General features: G+C 38.1%; 1 protein-coding gene across 1 annotated transcript in view; it reads right to left on the bottom strand.

Moving 5' to 3' along the window:
• The window catches only part of ttll5 (tubulin tyrosine ligase-like family, member 5), a 147885-nt gene that overhangs the window by 48145 nt on the left and 84504 nt on the right, over positions 1-15236 (bottom strand). Inside the window, exons 27-28 of the mRNA XM_079853170.1 lie at positions 12031-12218; positions 3863-3981 (exon numbers count right to left, since the gene is read on the bottom strand). Of these exons, the coding sequence (XP_079709296.1) occupies positions 3863-3981; positions 12031-12218 (307 nt within the window). The remainder of the gene's footprint in view (positions 1-3862; positions 3982-12030; positions 12219-15236) is intronic.

Genomic DNA, 15236 nt, shown 5'->3' on the forward strand with positions numbered 1-15236 from the left:
AACTTGAACAGTCTTCAGTCTTTCACCCCCTATGACTTGGTCTACCGCAGTATCAAACTCTCCGCCAAGCGTAACATGTATCTGCACACAGAGGGCAAGGAAAACAGAATGATTTCAGGGACACCATTTCTAGAAAGCACACTATATGGTCATAGATCACGGAGGAAATGCTTCTATAAAAATGACGCTTACACCCAATTTTAGACTCTCAGCTCTCTTAAAAGATTCTTCAGAGGCCATTAAACTGGCTTGTAAGTTTTAATGACTGTAAACGGTTTGGCCAACGCCGACTAAAGGACCTATTAAATTGCCTAAAGATGATCACACTGAAAAAGTTCACAGAATGCCAATTCACCCTTTAACAAAGCACTTTAAACTGCATCATTGGGGGGAAAAACAGTGACTGAGTGAGAAAGATGAAGGACTGCACTGTTTCTGTCTCACACCGTTGATATTGTATAAGCTGAATGAAAAGGTAAAGATGCCCTCTGTTTGTTTATCTTTGGCTGGCCAGAGTAGAGTTTATACTGACACCTACTGGTGTGGATGGAAGATTTTAGTAGTCCACTTTACGCTGGAGCTGTTCATCTCTTTTGTCATATTTTTGATTAATTCCCTTGAACATTTTTGAATGTCTCCTTTTTAATACATTACTGAGTTCACCTTTAACATCGAAATTCAGTTATTCATATAAATGAAATAAATAGCTTATTGGAGGCCATGATGATGGACAGAGGCCAATGGGCAAGTTGGGCCATGATGCCGGGGTTAAACACCTACTTTTTTCGAAGGACATCCTGGGATTTTTAATGACCAGAGAGTCAGGACCTCGGTTTAACGTCTCATCTGAAGGACGGTGCTCTTTGATAGTATTGATACTTTGCAGTCACGTGACTACCACGGATACCTGGCGGGCAACAAACGGGTATTTTCAACGTTGAGTCCTGTAGTTCCAGGACTTTCTAGTAGCTATCAAGTCTGTTAGCGAGCTAGCTGCATAACTATGGACTAGGATTAACTCCAAGGTATAAATTGTGTAAAGCAGACAAGGTTTTTTAAGATAATCGAGCAGTAATAATTCCTCCATAAATAATCTAGCTCTACTGTTGGGTCCTCTCTGGTTCTCATTGAAAATCATAGATATCGCAAACCTCAAAACAACCTATCACACACTTCTGTTATTGTTAGCAAAAGACGACAGCTGTTACTGTGCGTTCACACCGCCACCGGCGAGAGCGTCAAAGTGCCCGGAAATCATTCATTATCAATGAATTTTGCCGCTCTCGCCGGCGGCGGTGTGAACGTACAGTTAGTCTAGCTTAGACTCATAACACAAACAGCTGACTCGCCGAACCAGCTGGTGAATACTGGTGGTGATGATTGACAAAACTACAGTAACTTAAAGACACGATTAATTACATGATCATACACCCATTGTATTCAAACAAATGTTGAAATTACCTTTGATGGAAATTTGCACAGACGTGTGTAGGCTATACTGTGAAGGTTGCTTATCTCATCTGCGGTTAGTGCATCCAATTGCACAACAACTATCTGGCATGTCGTTTACACCTCAAAACACCAACTTTTGTATAGTAAAACTGGCGACCCTTGATTAGTTTACTGGGTTTCGTTGCTGGAGAACGACGTTCTTGCCCGCCAGCCAGTACTTGTGACGTCACGTGCAAAGTATCAGTAGTGTTCCCCATCACCATACTGGGGCGTTAGGACCCACACAGACCACAGGGTGAGCGCCCCCTGCTGGCCTCATAACACCTCTTCCAGCAGCTGGCTGGTTTCCCCAAGAGTCTCTCATCCAGGTACTGACCAAGCTCAATCCTGCTGGGTTTCAGGTGAGAGCTGCTGGCATCTTCAATGTATAAATTAAATATACACTGATTCTTATAAAAGATACTGTGATATAGCAGTGCAGCGTGCTTTCAGAAACCCTCCCTCTTCCCCAGCTCCACCTGTATAGATCTTAGGGGTGGGAGAAAAATTCTGAGAATTTCAGAATCGATTCTGAGCTTAGTTTTTAACCAGATATGCGATGACGCTGAGTTTGCTTTAGAAACACCCGTAATCTGCTTTCTTCCAATTCCTCACACACATACATAACACCACTCAAACTTTCCGTAAAATAATCTTTCATAAGTTCGGAAAGGTTGAAGCGAATTACTAGGACATTCACAGGCTTCATTGCACAGGATGCGCTGTGAGAGACGCGCGCTTTGTTTGATGTTACGTTACACTTGAAGCGTGCTGTCTCGCCTTTCGGTATTTTCCTACAAATGCTCTACGAAGTCATCATTTATGTGGTTTAGAATGCAGTGGACTTGTATATTTAAAATATGAACCTCACTAACAGAAGGCTGCTTTCAGTTTCAAATGCTGACGCGCGCTTTGTTTGTGTAGACTGCTCGCGCATGCGGCTGTGCGACTCCGTGTAAGTGGTTTAATATACTTGTGCAAAATTAACGTAAACACAGCCAGTTATGTCTTAAGGGATTAAACGGACAGGACAAACCCCTTTACTTCTTATATTTCAAAAGAGATCTGTGCGTGAATGCAGCTTAATAGATCTCCCGCAGTCTATGATGTCATAGTAAAAAACAACAGTAAAGATGAAGAAAAATCACTCACAGTTCTTGAATGGAAAACGTTCAGATAATCTTAAATAGGCTACTGAAAGCACTATTTGTTTGTTTGTTATGTTTCTATGCTCCTCTTTATTATTTGCTACTTACTTGTATGTTTTGAAGTTAGTTTAAAATTCTTAACATACAACTGTTTTAATATATTTTTTTTAATTTGTAATTTTTACAAAAAAAAGTACTTAATTACCTATGTAAACTAAGTTAATGAATTAATAGGGAGGGGAGGGGGAGGAGTAGATAAAGAATCATTCTGGAATTGGATCGGATCGTGAGGTGACTAAAGATTCCCACCCCTGACATTTACATACTGTGAATCGATTTTTTGAATCGAGAATCGTTTTTGAATCAAATCTTGAGCCTAAAAATCGATATCGAATCGAATCGTGACATTTTCTGAATCGTGCACCCCTAATAGATCTGCTACAAGTAATTGATGTAGACTATATTGTACAGCAACAGCATGTCTTACTTGCTCACAGCAGTGTGTCTGTGTATATATTGGCAAAAGCAACGCCTGTACTTGCTCTGCAGCAGCAGAAATAACCAACAGCAGCAGTGAAGCAGATCTATCCGCCAAGACCAGACATATCAACATTGTCATGTCCACTACCATGAAAACACTCTCAGAGTTATCATGACAGAAGTGCTGTTATCTGTCACTCACCTTTCATGTAGTATTATATGATCTTCTGTAGAGCTGCTTAAAGCAGAGTTGAACTCGTTTCATAATTGATGAACTTTGCAACATTGACACCGTTATTGAACAGAACTGAATCAACATTGAACTGGATTGAGCTGAATAATGACACCATTATCTTCTGTAGAGCTTCTTTAAAGCAGAAATTGAATTTGATTCATAATTGATAAATTGTACAACATTAACATTATGGTATTTTTCTGTTTGTTGATGTGAAGCTGCTTTGAAACAGTATAATGTATTGTGTAACGCATTATATAAATAAATGTGACTAGTAAAGGAGTTATGACATACCAGCCAAAAGAATACCAATAACATTACAAAACTGCAATAGCAAGAAATGTATATATATACTTGAGAACAGAATTACTATGAAGACAACACTAGCACAATGAGTCTAGTATAGCGCAGACCTGCATGATGAGTTGTGCTCAAATAAGTAACAAGTCATCATATCTGAATCACTTTGATGATGTGAGTAACACAACAGAAATGCATGAACACTTACCCAGAGTTCCCAGGGGCCGCGTCTGTATGTACTGCTCTCACGGGTCCGGGTCGGACCCCAGGAGCCAATGTCAGACCCCCTCTGCTGAAGATCCCGTTCGACAGGTTCAGATTAGTCAGCTGTGGGGAAAACAACAATCATCAACACTGCAGGAATTTATTCTTCCATAGCATTTCTGTCATTTTCCAGTACAAATCTAAACTAGGGCTGTCTCTTGTTGGAATAGCCTATTAATGCAGGCTAGTTACTGTTCAGATGAGTGAATGAGTGTGTTCCTCATACCTCGTACGACTTAACATTTTGTGTTTTTTGTTTTGTTTATTATCATTTTAATTTATTTATTTTTATTTTTTATTTTTTTTGCTTATAATGTACAGCATAGCTTACATAGATACAATAATTTGCTGTTATAGGCTTTATATTACATATCCATTGTTTGGAGAGGACAGCATTGGGCAGGATGTGGAATAACAGGTTAAAAAATGTATTATTTTTTTAATAATAAAAAGAAATGTTTATGTATAACAATTTTTTCCAATTTTTCATCCGACTAATCGAAGAATCGAATAAATAATTGCCAGATTAATCAATTATCAAAATAATCGTTAGTTGCAACCTTATAATCAAGTAATCTGATATATTTTTGGGTTGGTAATAAAAATAGACCTAAGCCTTTAATTACAAAAGCCTTAAAATACATATATAATAACAGAGCAAGTAATCATATGGTTATATAGAACAACACTGTTAAAATACATAATATACATAATATAAACATTTATCTTAAGTACATTATGTCTTATAACACATGTCTGCAATTTACAGCAGATCAAATCCTGGTTTAATTTTGGCCAAACGACATTTAATTCAAATTTGTACTTAATCTTTAATATTTGGCCTCTTCTTTACAAAAGAAATGCTACAGCCACTGCAACTGAACAAGAAAATGTGGACCACAAAACTTTTTAGAAACAAATTTAGAAACATATTGATGTATTCTGTTGTGTTGGCGTAGGTTTATAAATGATTTATGTTACAAATCTGGTGAAATGGCACACATTGCGTTCCCAGATGAACATTATAACCCACCCAAACTCACAGCGTATGCAGAGATGGAGTTTGAGACGCATGTAAATGATAACAGTTCATGAGCAGCATTTACAGTATATGGAGTCGCTCGTACCCGACACGCATGAAAATAATTAAAGCTCATATAAACACACAGGGCATATATGCCTTTGTGAATTCACAATAGCAATATGCAATAGTATGGTTTTTAAATGGTTTTAATATATAGTGCAGCATTAGAAACTGGTGCAATAATGCAGTTCATGGATTGTCGTCCGTGGAATTAGACACTTCCGATACTTTGCCGGTTACTCGACACGGGTGAATTGCATTCGAGGATTTTTTTTAAATCGAGTACTCGAATTACAAAATACATTTCCTTGAGAAGCAAAATTACTTAAGATATTAAGTCTTGTTAACTGAAAAATATATCAAAATATAAAAAAATACGTGTCAATAGGGTCAGAAAAATAACCTTGTTTTCCCTTTTAAGTTAATTTTCTTAATCAAAACTTTAACAGAAAACAAGACTTAATATGTTAAGTCATTCTGCTCCTCAAGTAAATGTAACTTAAAGTCGGCATGAAAGAAAACTTGTGATACACATGTGCACACATGCATATTCAGTTGCATTTATGAAATAAACTTAAGAACGGGCAGAAATCATGAACACAGTCTACACATTTTCTGTTCAAATATCACTGTGATCTTACTGAATGATCAGTCTTACATTTGTTTTGTTCTATTATTCTATATTACTTTTATTATTACTATATAGTTATTATTCATGCCTTTCTGAATAAGGCCTTTGGCTTGGTGCACATTAGATGTCAGTCAGATGTTTTCTTCCTGCCGTCTGTTGACTGTTCCTCATCAGAATAAGCTGCAAAGTGGACCTGATTTTATTAAATCATTTGCTGCCATAACGCTAGCGAAACTCAGTGAGGATTCAGGCAGAGCTGAAAGCAGACTGAGCTAGAAAAGCTTGACCTGCGCATTCTGCACTCATCTGTTTGTTTAAGTGTCAGGCCGGGCGGACGGGAAATGTCAGGCATTCTTCAGAGGCAGGTGTTTCAGACCTCACTGAAGAAAGGCAGATTTGATCTTATGATCTGCAGTCCTGTCAACAGATATCAAACCCTCAAAGCTAAACAGCACATTATTTGTAAAAGTTGACGTTTTTTACTACAGTAGTAAAGATGAGGGTGGAGACTGATATTTAAGTGCCTTCCTTTTTGTATCGCAATGCATACATTCCAACAATAGAGCCAAAAAAAAAAAAAAAAAAGGAGAAAGGACAATTAAAGTCGCCCTGTGGTGAAAATCTAGCTTTTAATGTTGTTTATATGTGTATGTGGTGTTTTTAAAATGCTTTAAGACAAACCATGTGTAAATTCATAAGTCGACACCATTGCTGAGTATTTCCTCCTTAAAACTGCAGTGAACCAAAGACAGTCTCTAAAACACACTTTGAAATCGCTGGTGTTTCTGACGTCACAAACTACCTTGTAACCAATCAGATCAACGTGTGATCGACAACCAGTGGATCTCTGAGCTGAGTGAGTGAGTGGAGGCGGGGCTCATCTGCATATTCATAGAACCACGCATACTAAATGAGGCAAGGGTGTCGAGTTACATTCAAGATATTTTAAGGCATGAAGAATTTTTTAAGTAAAAAAACATTTTAATATGTAATCTTGGTGATCAAAGATGAGATTTAAGTGATACATTTATTGACTACAGGGGGACTTTAAATATGCACTGAGGTAAGTTTATATGATTGGGCTTTATACTGACACCTATGGGTGTAGATACAGGTGGTTCGGAGATTGTATTTTTTCACTCGTACTTGTTTTGTGACTTGGGCTCTGTAGTTATGTTGTGTGTTTGTTGCTTTATTGTTGGAGTTGCTTGTTTTGTTTAGTTTATTAAACAGAGTCAAATGACTGTTCAATTTTTTTTTTATAATGTATTATTAATATTCACACTTTGTTAAAAAAAAAAAATATATATATATATTTTAAAGCATTTCATGTAGGGATGCACAAGTAATTGGAAAACCCCTGAAATTGTGATATGGCTTAGTGCACTTATCAAATCACAAAGGCTGCTTTAATAAAATATGTGTGTTGTGTGTTTCAGAGTGAAGCACGGCACTGTAGCAGCTCATGATCATTTTTATTTCTGTTAAATACTCTGCTCTTCTGCTTTTTTCAACTCTCTGATTGGTGTCATTTTCTGTACAGCATCATGGGTAATGTAGTTTATGAGCAGACATAAACTACATTACCCATGATGCTGTACAGAAAATGACACCAATCAGAGAGTTGAAAAAAGCAGAAGAGCTCTTTAGCTCCGCCCACTCCCATGAAGCACTGCGAATGACGTCATCGAAGCGATCTCTCTACGCTCTCAAACTACTCAAATGTTTGTATATATATATGAATATTTTGCAATAAACTTAAAATATATAGTTTTTATCTGTAAATGAGCAGTTTTATATTTCTCAATCGTTTTTAAAGGGGGGGTGAAATGCTATTTCATGCATACTGAGTTTTTTACACTGTTAAAGAGTTGGATTCCCATGCTAAACATGGACAAAGTTTCAAAAAATTAAATTGTACGTTTGAAGGAGTATTTCTGTGCCAAAAATTGTCCTTCCGGTTTGTCACAAGTTTCGGAAAGTTTTTTTCGAGTATGGGCATGTGTGACGTCAGATGTAACGGAATTTCCTTATACGGGTCCTAATAAGGGCACTTCTCCGGTAAGATCGCGGGCGCGCGCGCACTCGTACACCAGAGCAAGAGAGCGAAAGCAGTACCTCATCTAAGCGCTCTGCTCGGCTTTAGGGAAGTCAATGTCACCAAAGAAGTGGGTTTTTGGTTGCCAGGGCAAGACAAACCTGCACAGATTCCCAAAGAACCCAGCGTTAAGGGAATAGTGGATGCAGTTTGTTTTTCTGGGGAAAAACGAGTTGAGCAAGACTGTTTCCCTGCATTTCAACGATGATTGTTTTATAAACAAAGCCCAGATCGACGGATTTGCAGATCGTCTAATGCTTAAGGATCGAGCAGTCACAATGATAAAGGTCCGCAGTCGTGCGTTGGAACTGCAGGCGGTGAGTAAAACTGTTGAACAAATGTCTCTGTGTGTTGTTAACGTTACTAGCTCGGCGCGTTAGCACAGCTTTAGCTTCGCCCACACGGCCCGCCCCCAGCCGCTCGGTTTTTTCCGGAAAGACTCGGTACAGTTTATCTTTCACTTATAAATATAATAAAACTAAAGACTTTTTGGAGATATGAACGATGCAATACTACTCTATAGGTACTCAAGATTAACAGGAGATTGAGTGAAAATGAGCATTTCACCCCCCCTTTAATTGTATTAAGCTGGGATTGTAGTTCTTTTGCCTCACTAAAACCGTCAAGTAAACAGTTTTGTACATTTGCTTAAAATCAAACTTTGTAGTGTTGTGATTCTCGTAGCTGGTTGATTTGGATCATGGCAAACTTTTTAACAAAGACTATTTCAAAATCCCTGTGGGAAAAATGAACGAAAAAAAATGCTTTCGGAACCAATGCCGCTCAATTTGGAATAGTATTTCTTATTTTATTTAATATTTTTTATTTTATTATAATAATAATAATAAAAATAATAATAATTATATATTGATATATAGTCATATAATATTGGCCAAATTGTGGAGCAACTGGACCTTTAAATAAATAATATTTTTTATCAGATAAATTACAATTAGATTTTTTCTCGAATCGTTCAGCCCTATTTAAGTCATATTTGTTAAGCACCTCGTGTTTCTCTCTCTCGGTCTCTTCACCCCTAGCAAGAGGTCTATATATGGCTAAACATGAACTCTAATTTAAATGATGTTCCAGTTAACGGTGATGTTTTTCCATGAATAATGATTAGTTTTGATGGTGAGTGAATTACTTTATTCTCTCGCTCTTCTGCGCAGAAGAAAGGGCTGAAAGAGCTTTATCCAGTGTGAATATTGCAGTGTTGAACTCAATCTATATTTGGAGCTACTGTAAATGGTGCGAGGTGAACAAAAATGTTATGCTGGGTTATGATGATGGTTTGTGCAAATGACCCGCGCCGAGGCTGAAAGGCTCTTTATGAAAGGCTACATGTGGACGACCGGCTGAAACAACCTGAGACGTCCATATACTCCAACTGAAAGTATTGATTATGAAGTAAGGTTAAGTATAAAGTAGGAATAATGTGATTTCCAACCTGCTTTACATCCGCTCTTAAAAAATAAAAAACAGACCAAACACTCATAAGGCTTCAATTGCTATATTTTCACTCATTAGAGCAGTCATTATGTGAATGAGGTGTTTAAAACGCCTGCCGGTAAAGCCAGATTTCCAAGGCAAAGAATGCAAGGCTGAAAATGCCAACCACTTCTGACGGTGCATTAAATTATTCCCATAAAATTACATCTAAACCAGGAAATGTTATTGCCAATTAACAGAATATTCCACTGCCCTTTAAAATCTCAAATGCAAAACAATATCACCATAGTCAGTGAATGGGAGTCTTTTTTCTTTAAATGGGAGGTTGCTACACATTACATGTACTCTGTTTTTAATCTTTAAACGTATATTTTTCTATGAATCATCATGTAGTTCCAGACTTTGGATTCTGCCAGAAAGCACAATTTCAGTTGTCTAATGTTTCTGTTCAAGCTATTAAAGCATTAGAGCGGGAAGGATAGTCTCCAGCATGACATGAACTAAAGTAAACAGCTTCTAGAGTAACAGTGTTCAGTAACATCAGCGTCAGGGAATCTGTGTGGTCTCAGAGCCCGGAGAAACGCTTCAGGTGTTCGTCTGAACTAATCTCACTCTTGCACTGGGTGCCAGTATGTAACATTCTTTTATTTATAAGAATCAATTAGTCAGAGGGAAAACTGCCTGCTAGTTAAATATCAAGAGAAAGCGCCTCTGTGGAGCATCTGATAATGAGACCACACACACACACACACACTGCTTCCTCTATAATGCTCCTGATAAACACACTGTGTGTCTGCGGATCCGTCAGCTTTACTCAGACACACTCCAGATCCTACAGCCCGACCGCACAAACGCCAAGCATTATAAACACTCACACACATTTCTGTTGGGCTTATCAATGCAATGGCCAATCAGAGGCATTCAGATGAGTCAATGCAACGGCCAATCAGAAGCATTCAGATGAGTCAATGCAACGGCCAATCAGAGGCATTCAGATGAGTCAATGCAACGGCCAATCAGAGGCATTTAGATGAGTCAATGCAACGGCCAATCAGAGGCATTCAAATGAGTCAATGCAACGGCCAATCAGAAGCATTTAGATGAGTCAATGCAACGGCCAATCAGAGGCATTTAGATGAGTCAATGCAACGGCCAATCAGAAGCATTTAGATGAGTCAATGCAACGGCCAATCAGAGGCATTTAGATGAGTTAGGAGATCGTTTCAGTGACTGAATCCTGATCACGGATACTTTATTCATATTTAGGATGTTTTTAGTTGACTAAGGCCTGGTTTCACAGACAGGGTTTAGATTAGATTAGTTCAATTAGGACATTTAAGCAGCTTTTATAAACGTGCCTTAGAAACATCACTGGTGTGAATCTAGAGACAAAACAAGGACAACATATTTTAGGATATGCTTTCAGTTAAAACAGCTCAAACATGCATTATAGTCTGGGATTAGACGTAAGCCTTGTCTGTGAAACCGAAGGGTAAAAGTCTGGGAATTGTATTCTAGAATTAGTCAATGAAAACTTAAAAACATATTTTAGTTATAATATATAATGGTTAAACTAATAATTCAAAATTCAAAATTGACATCTTGATTACTGATATGCAATTCATAAAGGCACAGTGTGTAAGTTTCACTACTAGAGGTCGCTTATTCGAAACAAAAACAAAAGCGTATCTTGATGACGCTGGGAATGAGCGTGGGATCATGGGATTTTCGTCTTCGTTCATGAATGAGCGCATGTATTCGTTTATGAGGCAGGACGAGAGCCTGGGACATTTAATATTAAAGGTTTAATTATGCTTATATGCCGCATTATGTTAATTTTATGATTAAAGTTACGTTTAACGCCCGCCTCCATCTTCCCTGAACTTGATCTTTGTTACAGCTGCGTTTGATCATTTGAATGCACATTATGTGATCTCATTCTAATGATCCAGCAAGAGACAGAAATCGTGAGGAAACGAGGAGGGATGAAGGATAGGAGGTGGGGCAAATAAACCAATGACCAGAGGCTAATTCCATTCAGCGGTGAGCGTCCCTGTGCTCTGCTCCCTCTCAGACAGAGTCTGGATGATCCTTAACAGTTCATCGCTGCATTTCCAATTTCTTTTTACTTCTTAGTGAAGAACGAAAAGGACTTTGGCGTGCCGCGAGTACATTGGGGCCTCATAACTCTCGTGTTGTGTAGTGTTGTGTAGTGTTGTGTAGTTGTGTAGCTCATAACTCACGTGCTGTGTGAGCAGGCTGATGTGGCTGGACGAGCTGTACTGGCATAACTCTCGTGTTGTGTAGTTGTGTAGTGTTGTGTAGTTGTGTAGCTCATAACTCACGTGCTGTGTGAGCAGGCTGATGTGGCTGGACGAGCTGTACTGGCATAACTCTCGTGTTGTGTAGTTGTGTAGTGTTGTGTAGTTGTGTAGCTCATAACTCACGTGCTGTGTGAGCAGGCTGATGTGGCTGGACGAGCTGTACTGGCATAACTCTCGTGTTGTGTAGTTGTGTAGTGTTGTGTAGTTGTGTAGCTCATAACTCACGTGCTGTGTGAGCAAGCTGATGTGGCTGGATGAGCTGTACTGGCATAACTCTCGTGTTGTGTAGTGTTGTGTAGTTGTGTAGCTCATAACTCACGTGCTGTGTGAGCAGGCTGATGTGGCTGGACGAGCTGTACTGGCATAACTCTCGTGTTGTGTAGTTGTGTAGTGTTGTGTAGTTGTGTAGCTCATAACTCACGTGCTGTGTGAGCAGGCTGATGTGGCTGGACGAGCTGTACTGGCATAACTCTCGTGTTGTGTAGTTGTGTAGTGTTGTGTAGTTGTGTAGCTCATAACTCACGTGCTGTGTGAGCAAGCTGATGTGGCTGGACGAGCTGTACTGGCGGGCCGCCTGCTTCTCCACGAGTTTGCGCAGAGCTGATACGATGGCCTGCTGGTTACACTGAGCCTGGGACGACAGCGAGGCCTTTTCGTTCAGCACTCCAGCAGAAACTGGCCTGGACTTACTCACACTGGCCTTCTGGGTCACTGACAGTCAAACAAACAAACAAACATGAAGAGGATGTGGAAAACACGAGCGCTTTAAAACCAGAATCAGTCCATCTTTTAAATCCGTCCTCAGGTACACACAAACACACATGACATTTCAGAAGTGATGGAGGGGAAGAAATACACAGCCCTGCTGAAAATGCCTAATCTTTGATTATGCCAAGTTTAAAAAATAGAGCTGGGCAACGATTAATCGCATCCAAAATAAAAGTTTATGTTTCTATAATATATGTGTGTGTGCTGTGTATAATTATTTAGTGCATATAAATACACACACATGCATGTATATATTCAAGAAATATTTGCATGTATATACTGTATACATGTTTATATATAATTTATTTTATATATAAATATAAATATTTCATATATAAAAAACTATTTTTTCTTAAATATATACATGCATGTGTGTGTATTTATATACACAAACTAATTATACACAGCACACACACATATATTATAGAAACACAAACTTTTATTTCGGATGCGATTAATCGTTGCCCAGCACTAAAACAAATATCTATAAAAACATTCCATCACATAGTTTTTTTCAGCTCATTAACTTTTCAAAATAACAAAATCAGTCTAATTGCAAACGTTTCGGTTTTATGAAAAAAAGAAGTATTAAAAAAATATATTATTTAACTTACAATCTACAAATGAGTGGAAAAAAATATGTTCAAATAATCATAAACAAGTTCTTTGACATTAAGTGGAGTATTTTAACATATTTTTTCCACTCATTAGCAGATTTTAAGTTAAATGCTACATTTTTTTGAATACTTCTTTTTGTCATTTAAACCAAAACGTTTGAAATAAGACAGATTTGAGTGCATTAAAACTGACGAGATGATTTCATGTAAAAAAATTAGTGTTTAAGCTCTGCACTGCAAAAAAATGCTTTTCTTACTTAGTATTTTGTCTTGTTTCCAGTCCAAATATCTAAAAATTCTTAAATCAAGATACATTTACTAGATGAGTAAAATCCCATAAGAAATTACATCTTGTTTTCTGGGGAAATAAATTAAAATGAAGTGAGTTTTTGCTTAAAAAAGCAAAATGATCTGCCATTGGGGTAAGAAAAATAATCTTAATTCAAACAGAAACAACATTATTTTTCTTACCCCATTGGCAGATAATTTTGCTTGTTTTAAGCAACAACTCACTTAATTTAAATTTATTTACCTAGAAAACAAGACATAATATCTTATGGCCTTTTACTACTTTAAAGCTACACTGTGTGATTTTTACCCCCATCTAGTGGTGAAATTGTATATGACTACCCAGTAAATATTAGTTTCTGTTCCTCTCAATTCCGAGGGCGTTTTAACTCCTACGGTGGCCGTATTATTCCAAGATTAACATGGCTTCCAGTTCGACTTCGTCCATGACAATAATAAACAATGCGTCTAAAATGAATAAAACTACAGGACAGATGTCAGGAGGTAAACGTCACCCTTGGAATCGGCTATCCCAGCATAATCAGATTAGGCTAACGTTACAATGTGTACAAAGTAAAAGCAATTAAAAATAACTCAAATTTACAGTGTCCTTTTTTATATAGCTTAAAAAATTGCGCCTTTAAAACTATTCATCACCTGTGATCCGTCGCAGCACAGATTTATGTTACAAGGTAAACAATACTTTTTCACCATTGACGCGAGGATGAAGTTATACTAGAGGTCGTTCTGGCGTTATGCACAACCATGCTATGGTTAGACAAGCAACTATAAAACTTCGAATTTACACAAATGAATTACAACAGGCTGAATTACCTGTCGAGAAGAAAGCAGGCAACCTCGGCGTCCGTTTTAAAATCTTTTCTCCTCATGAGCTCTTTCCATCTGGGAAAAGTTACTTCAATATTGACTATGGTCTTGCTGATTTGTCTGTCGCGTTGACGTTTTAATTCTCTCTTTCAAATGCGAGTACGCACGCACGCGCACACACACACACCGCACTATCTTTCAAATCTGACGGCACTCGCGAGTAATCTCCCCCTCGCATTCGTCACGGTGTCACTGAGTGAAAAACGCAAAAGGCGAAGCTTGAATTTACTGGTATGTCCCTCTTTAGCTAATGTAGTTTCAAGATGGAGGGGCAACATGGCGACCGGCATTCGAACCCCTCACCCGTATGTACTTTCAATGGCAGATTATAAACTTAAGAGAATACTTTATTACTTGAAAGAAGTAAATATACATTAATGAGCACATATATTTTTTGTTACGATCCTGGGTATCTGTTTTGTGTGGGTGTTGTTCTGTATATGTGTGCAGGGATTGGCTGTCATCGGTGGAGTCTGATTGGTGGATTTACTGATTCGCTGCTTTTAAAAGGGCGGCGCTTATAGAAGATGGCGAGCTCATTCTGGCGTTGGCTTGTTGGCGTGAAGAGCTCCGGATTCCTCCTCCCGTCGGCAGATCCCAAAACCCTCAGTTTATTGTGTTCATTTGTTTATGATGATTTAATTTGGTTCTGTTTTAGGAGCGTAGGGGTGTCCTGCCATTTATTTTGACTTGTTTGTGATTTGTTTATTTATAGGGAGTTAGGGAAGTTACTTTGTAATTTTGTTTATTTCCGGATTAGGTAATTTATGTCTGTTTGTTTATAAGTTTATTTTGTTTATTATTTTGGCCTTGGGGCACCCTGAAGCCATTGCTCCTTAATTTATCTATTTCTTTCCACTTTAAATAAATTATACTTGTGGAACTTAGTTTGTGTCGTTGGTGATCTGTCGGCTGGAGCTGGTTTCCTTTAACCAACATTAAAAGAGCGTGCCAAAACCCGTCCCTTTAATACGGGACGTAACAAATGGGGGCTCGTCCTATTGTAACGAATTGGGACACGTTATAGTAACAAGTTCGTCCAATGGTATGTATCTCTCTTTTTTTCTCCTTTTGCTGGTGCAGACGTTTTATTGGCAGTTTTTTTTTGAGAATCGGGGAAAGGGGTATAGAGAAATGGAATTTAGTATTGAGGCCTTTCGGCGAAAGC

Source organism: Squalius cephalus, assembly GCF_949319135.1.
Source record: "Squalius cephalus genome assembly, chromosome: 20".
Classification (NCBI taxonomy): domain Eukaryota; kingdom Metazoa; phylum Chordata; class Actinopteri; order Cypriniformes; family Leuciscidae; genus Squalius; species Squalius cephalus.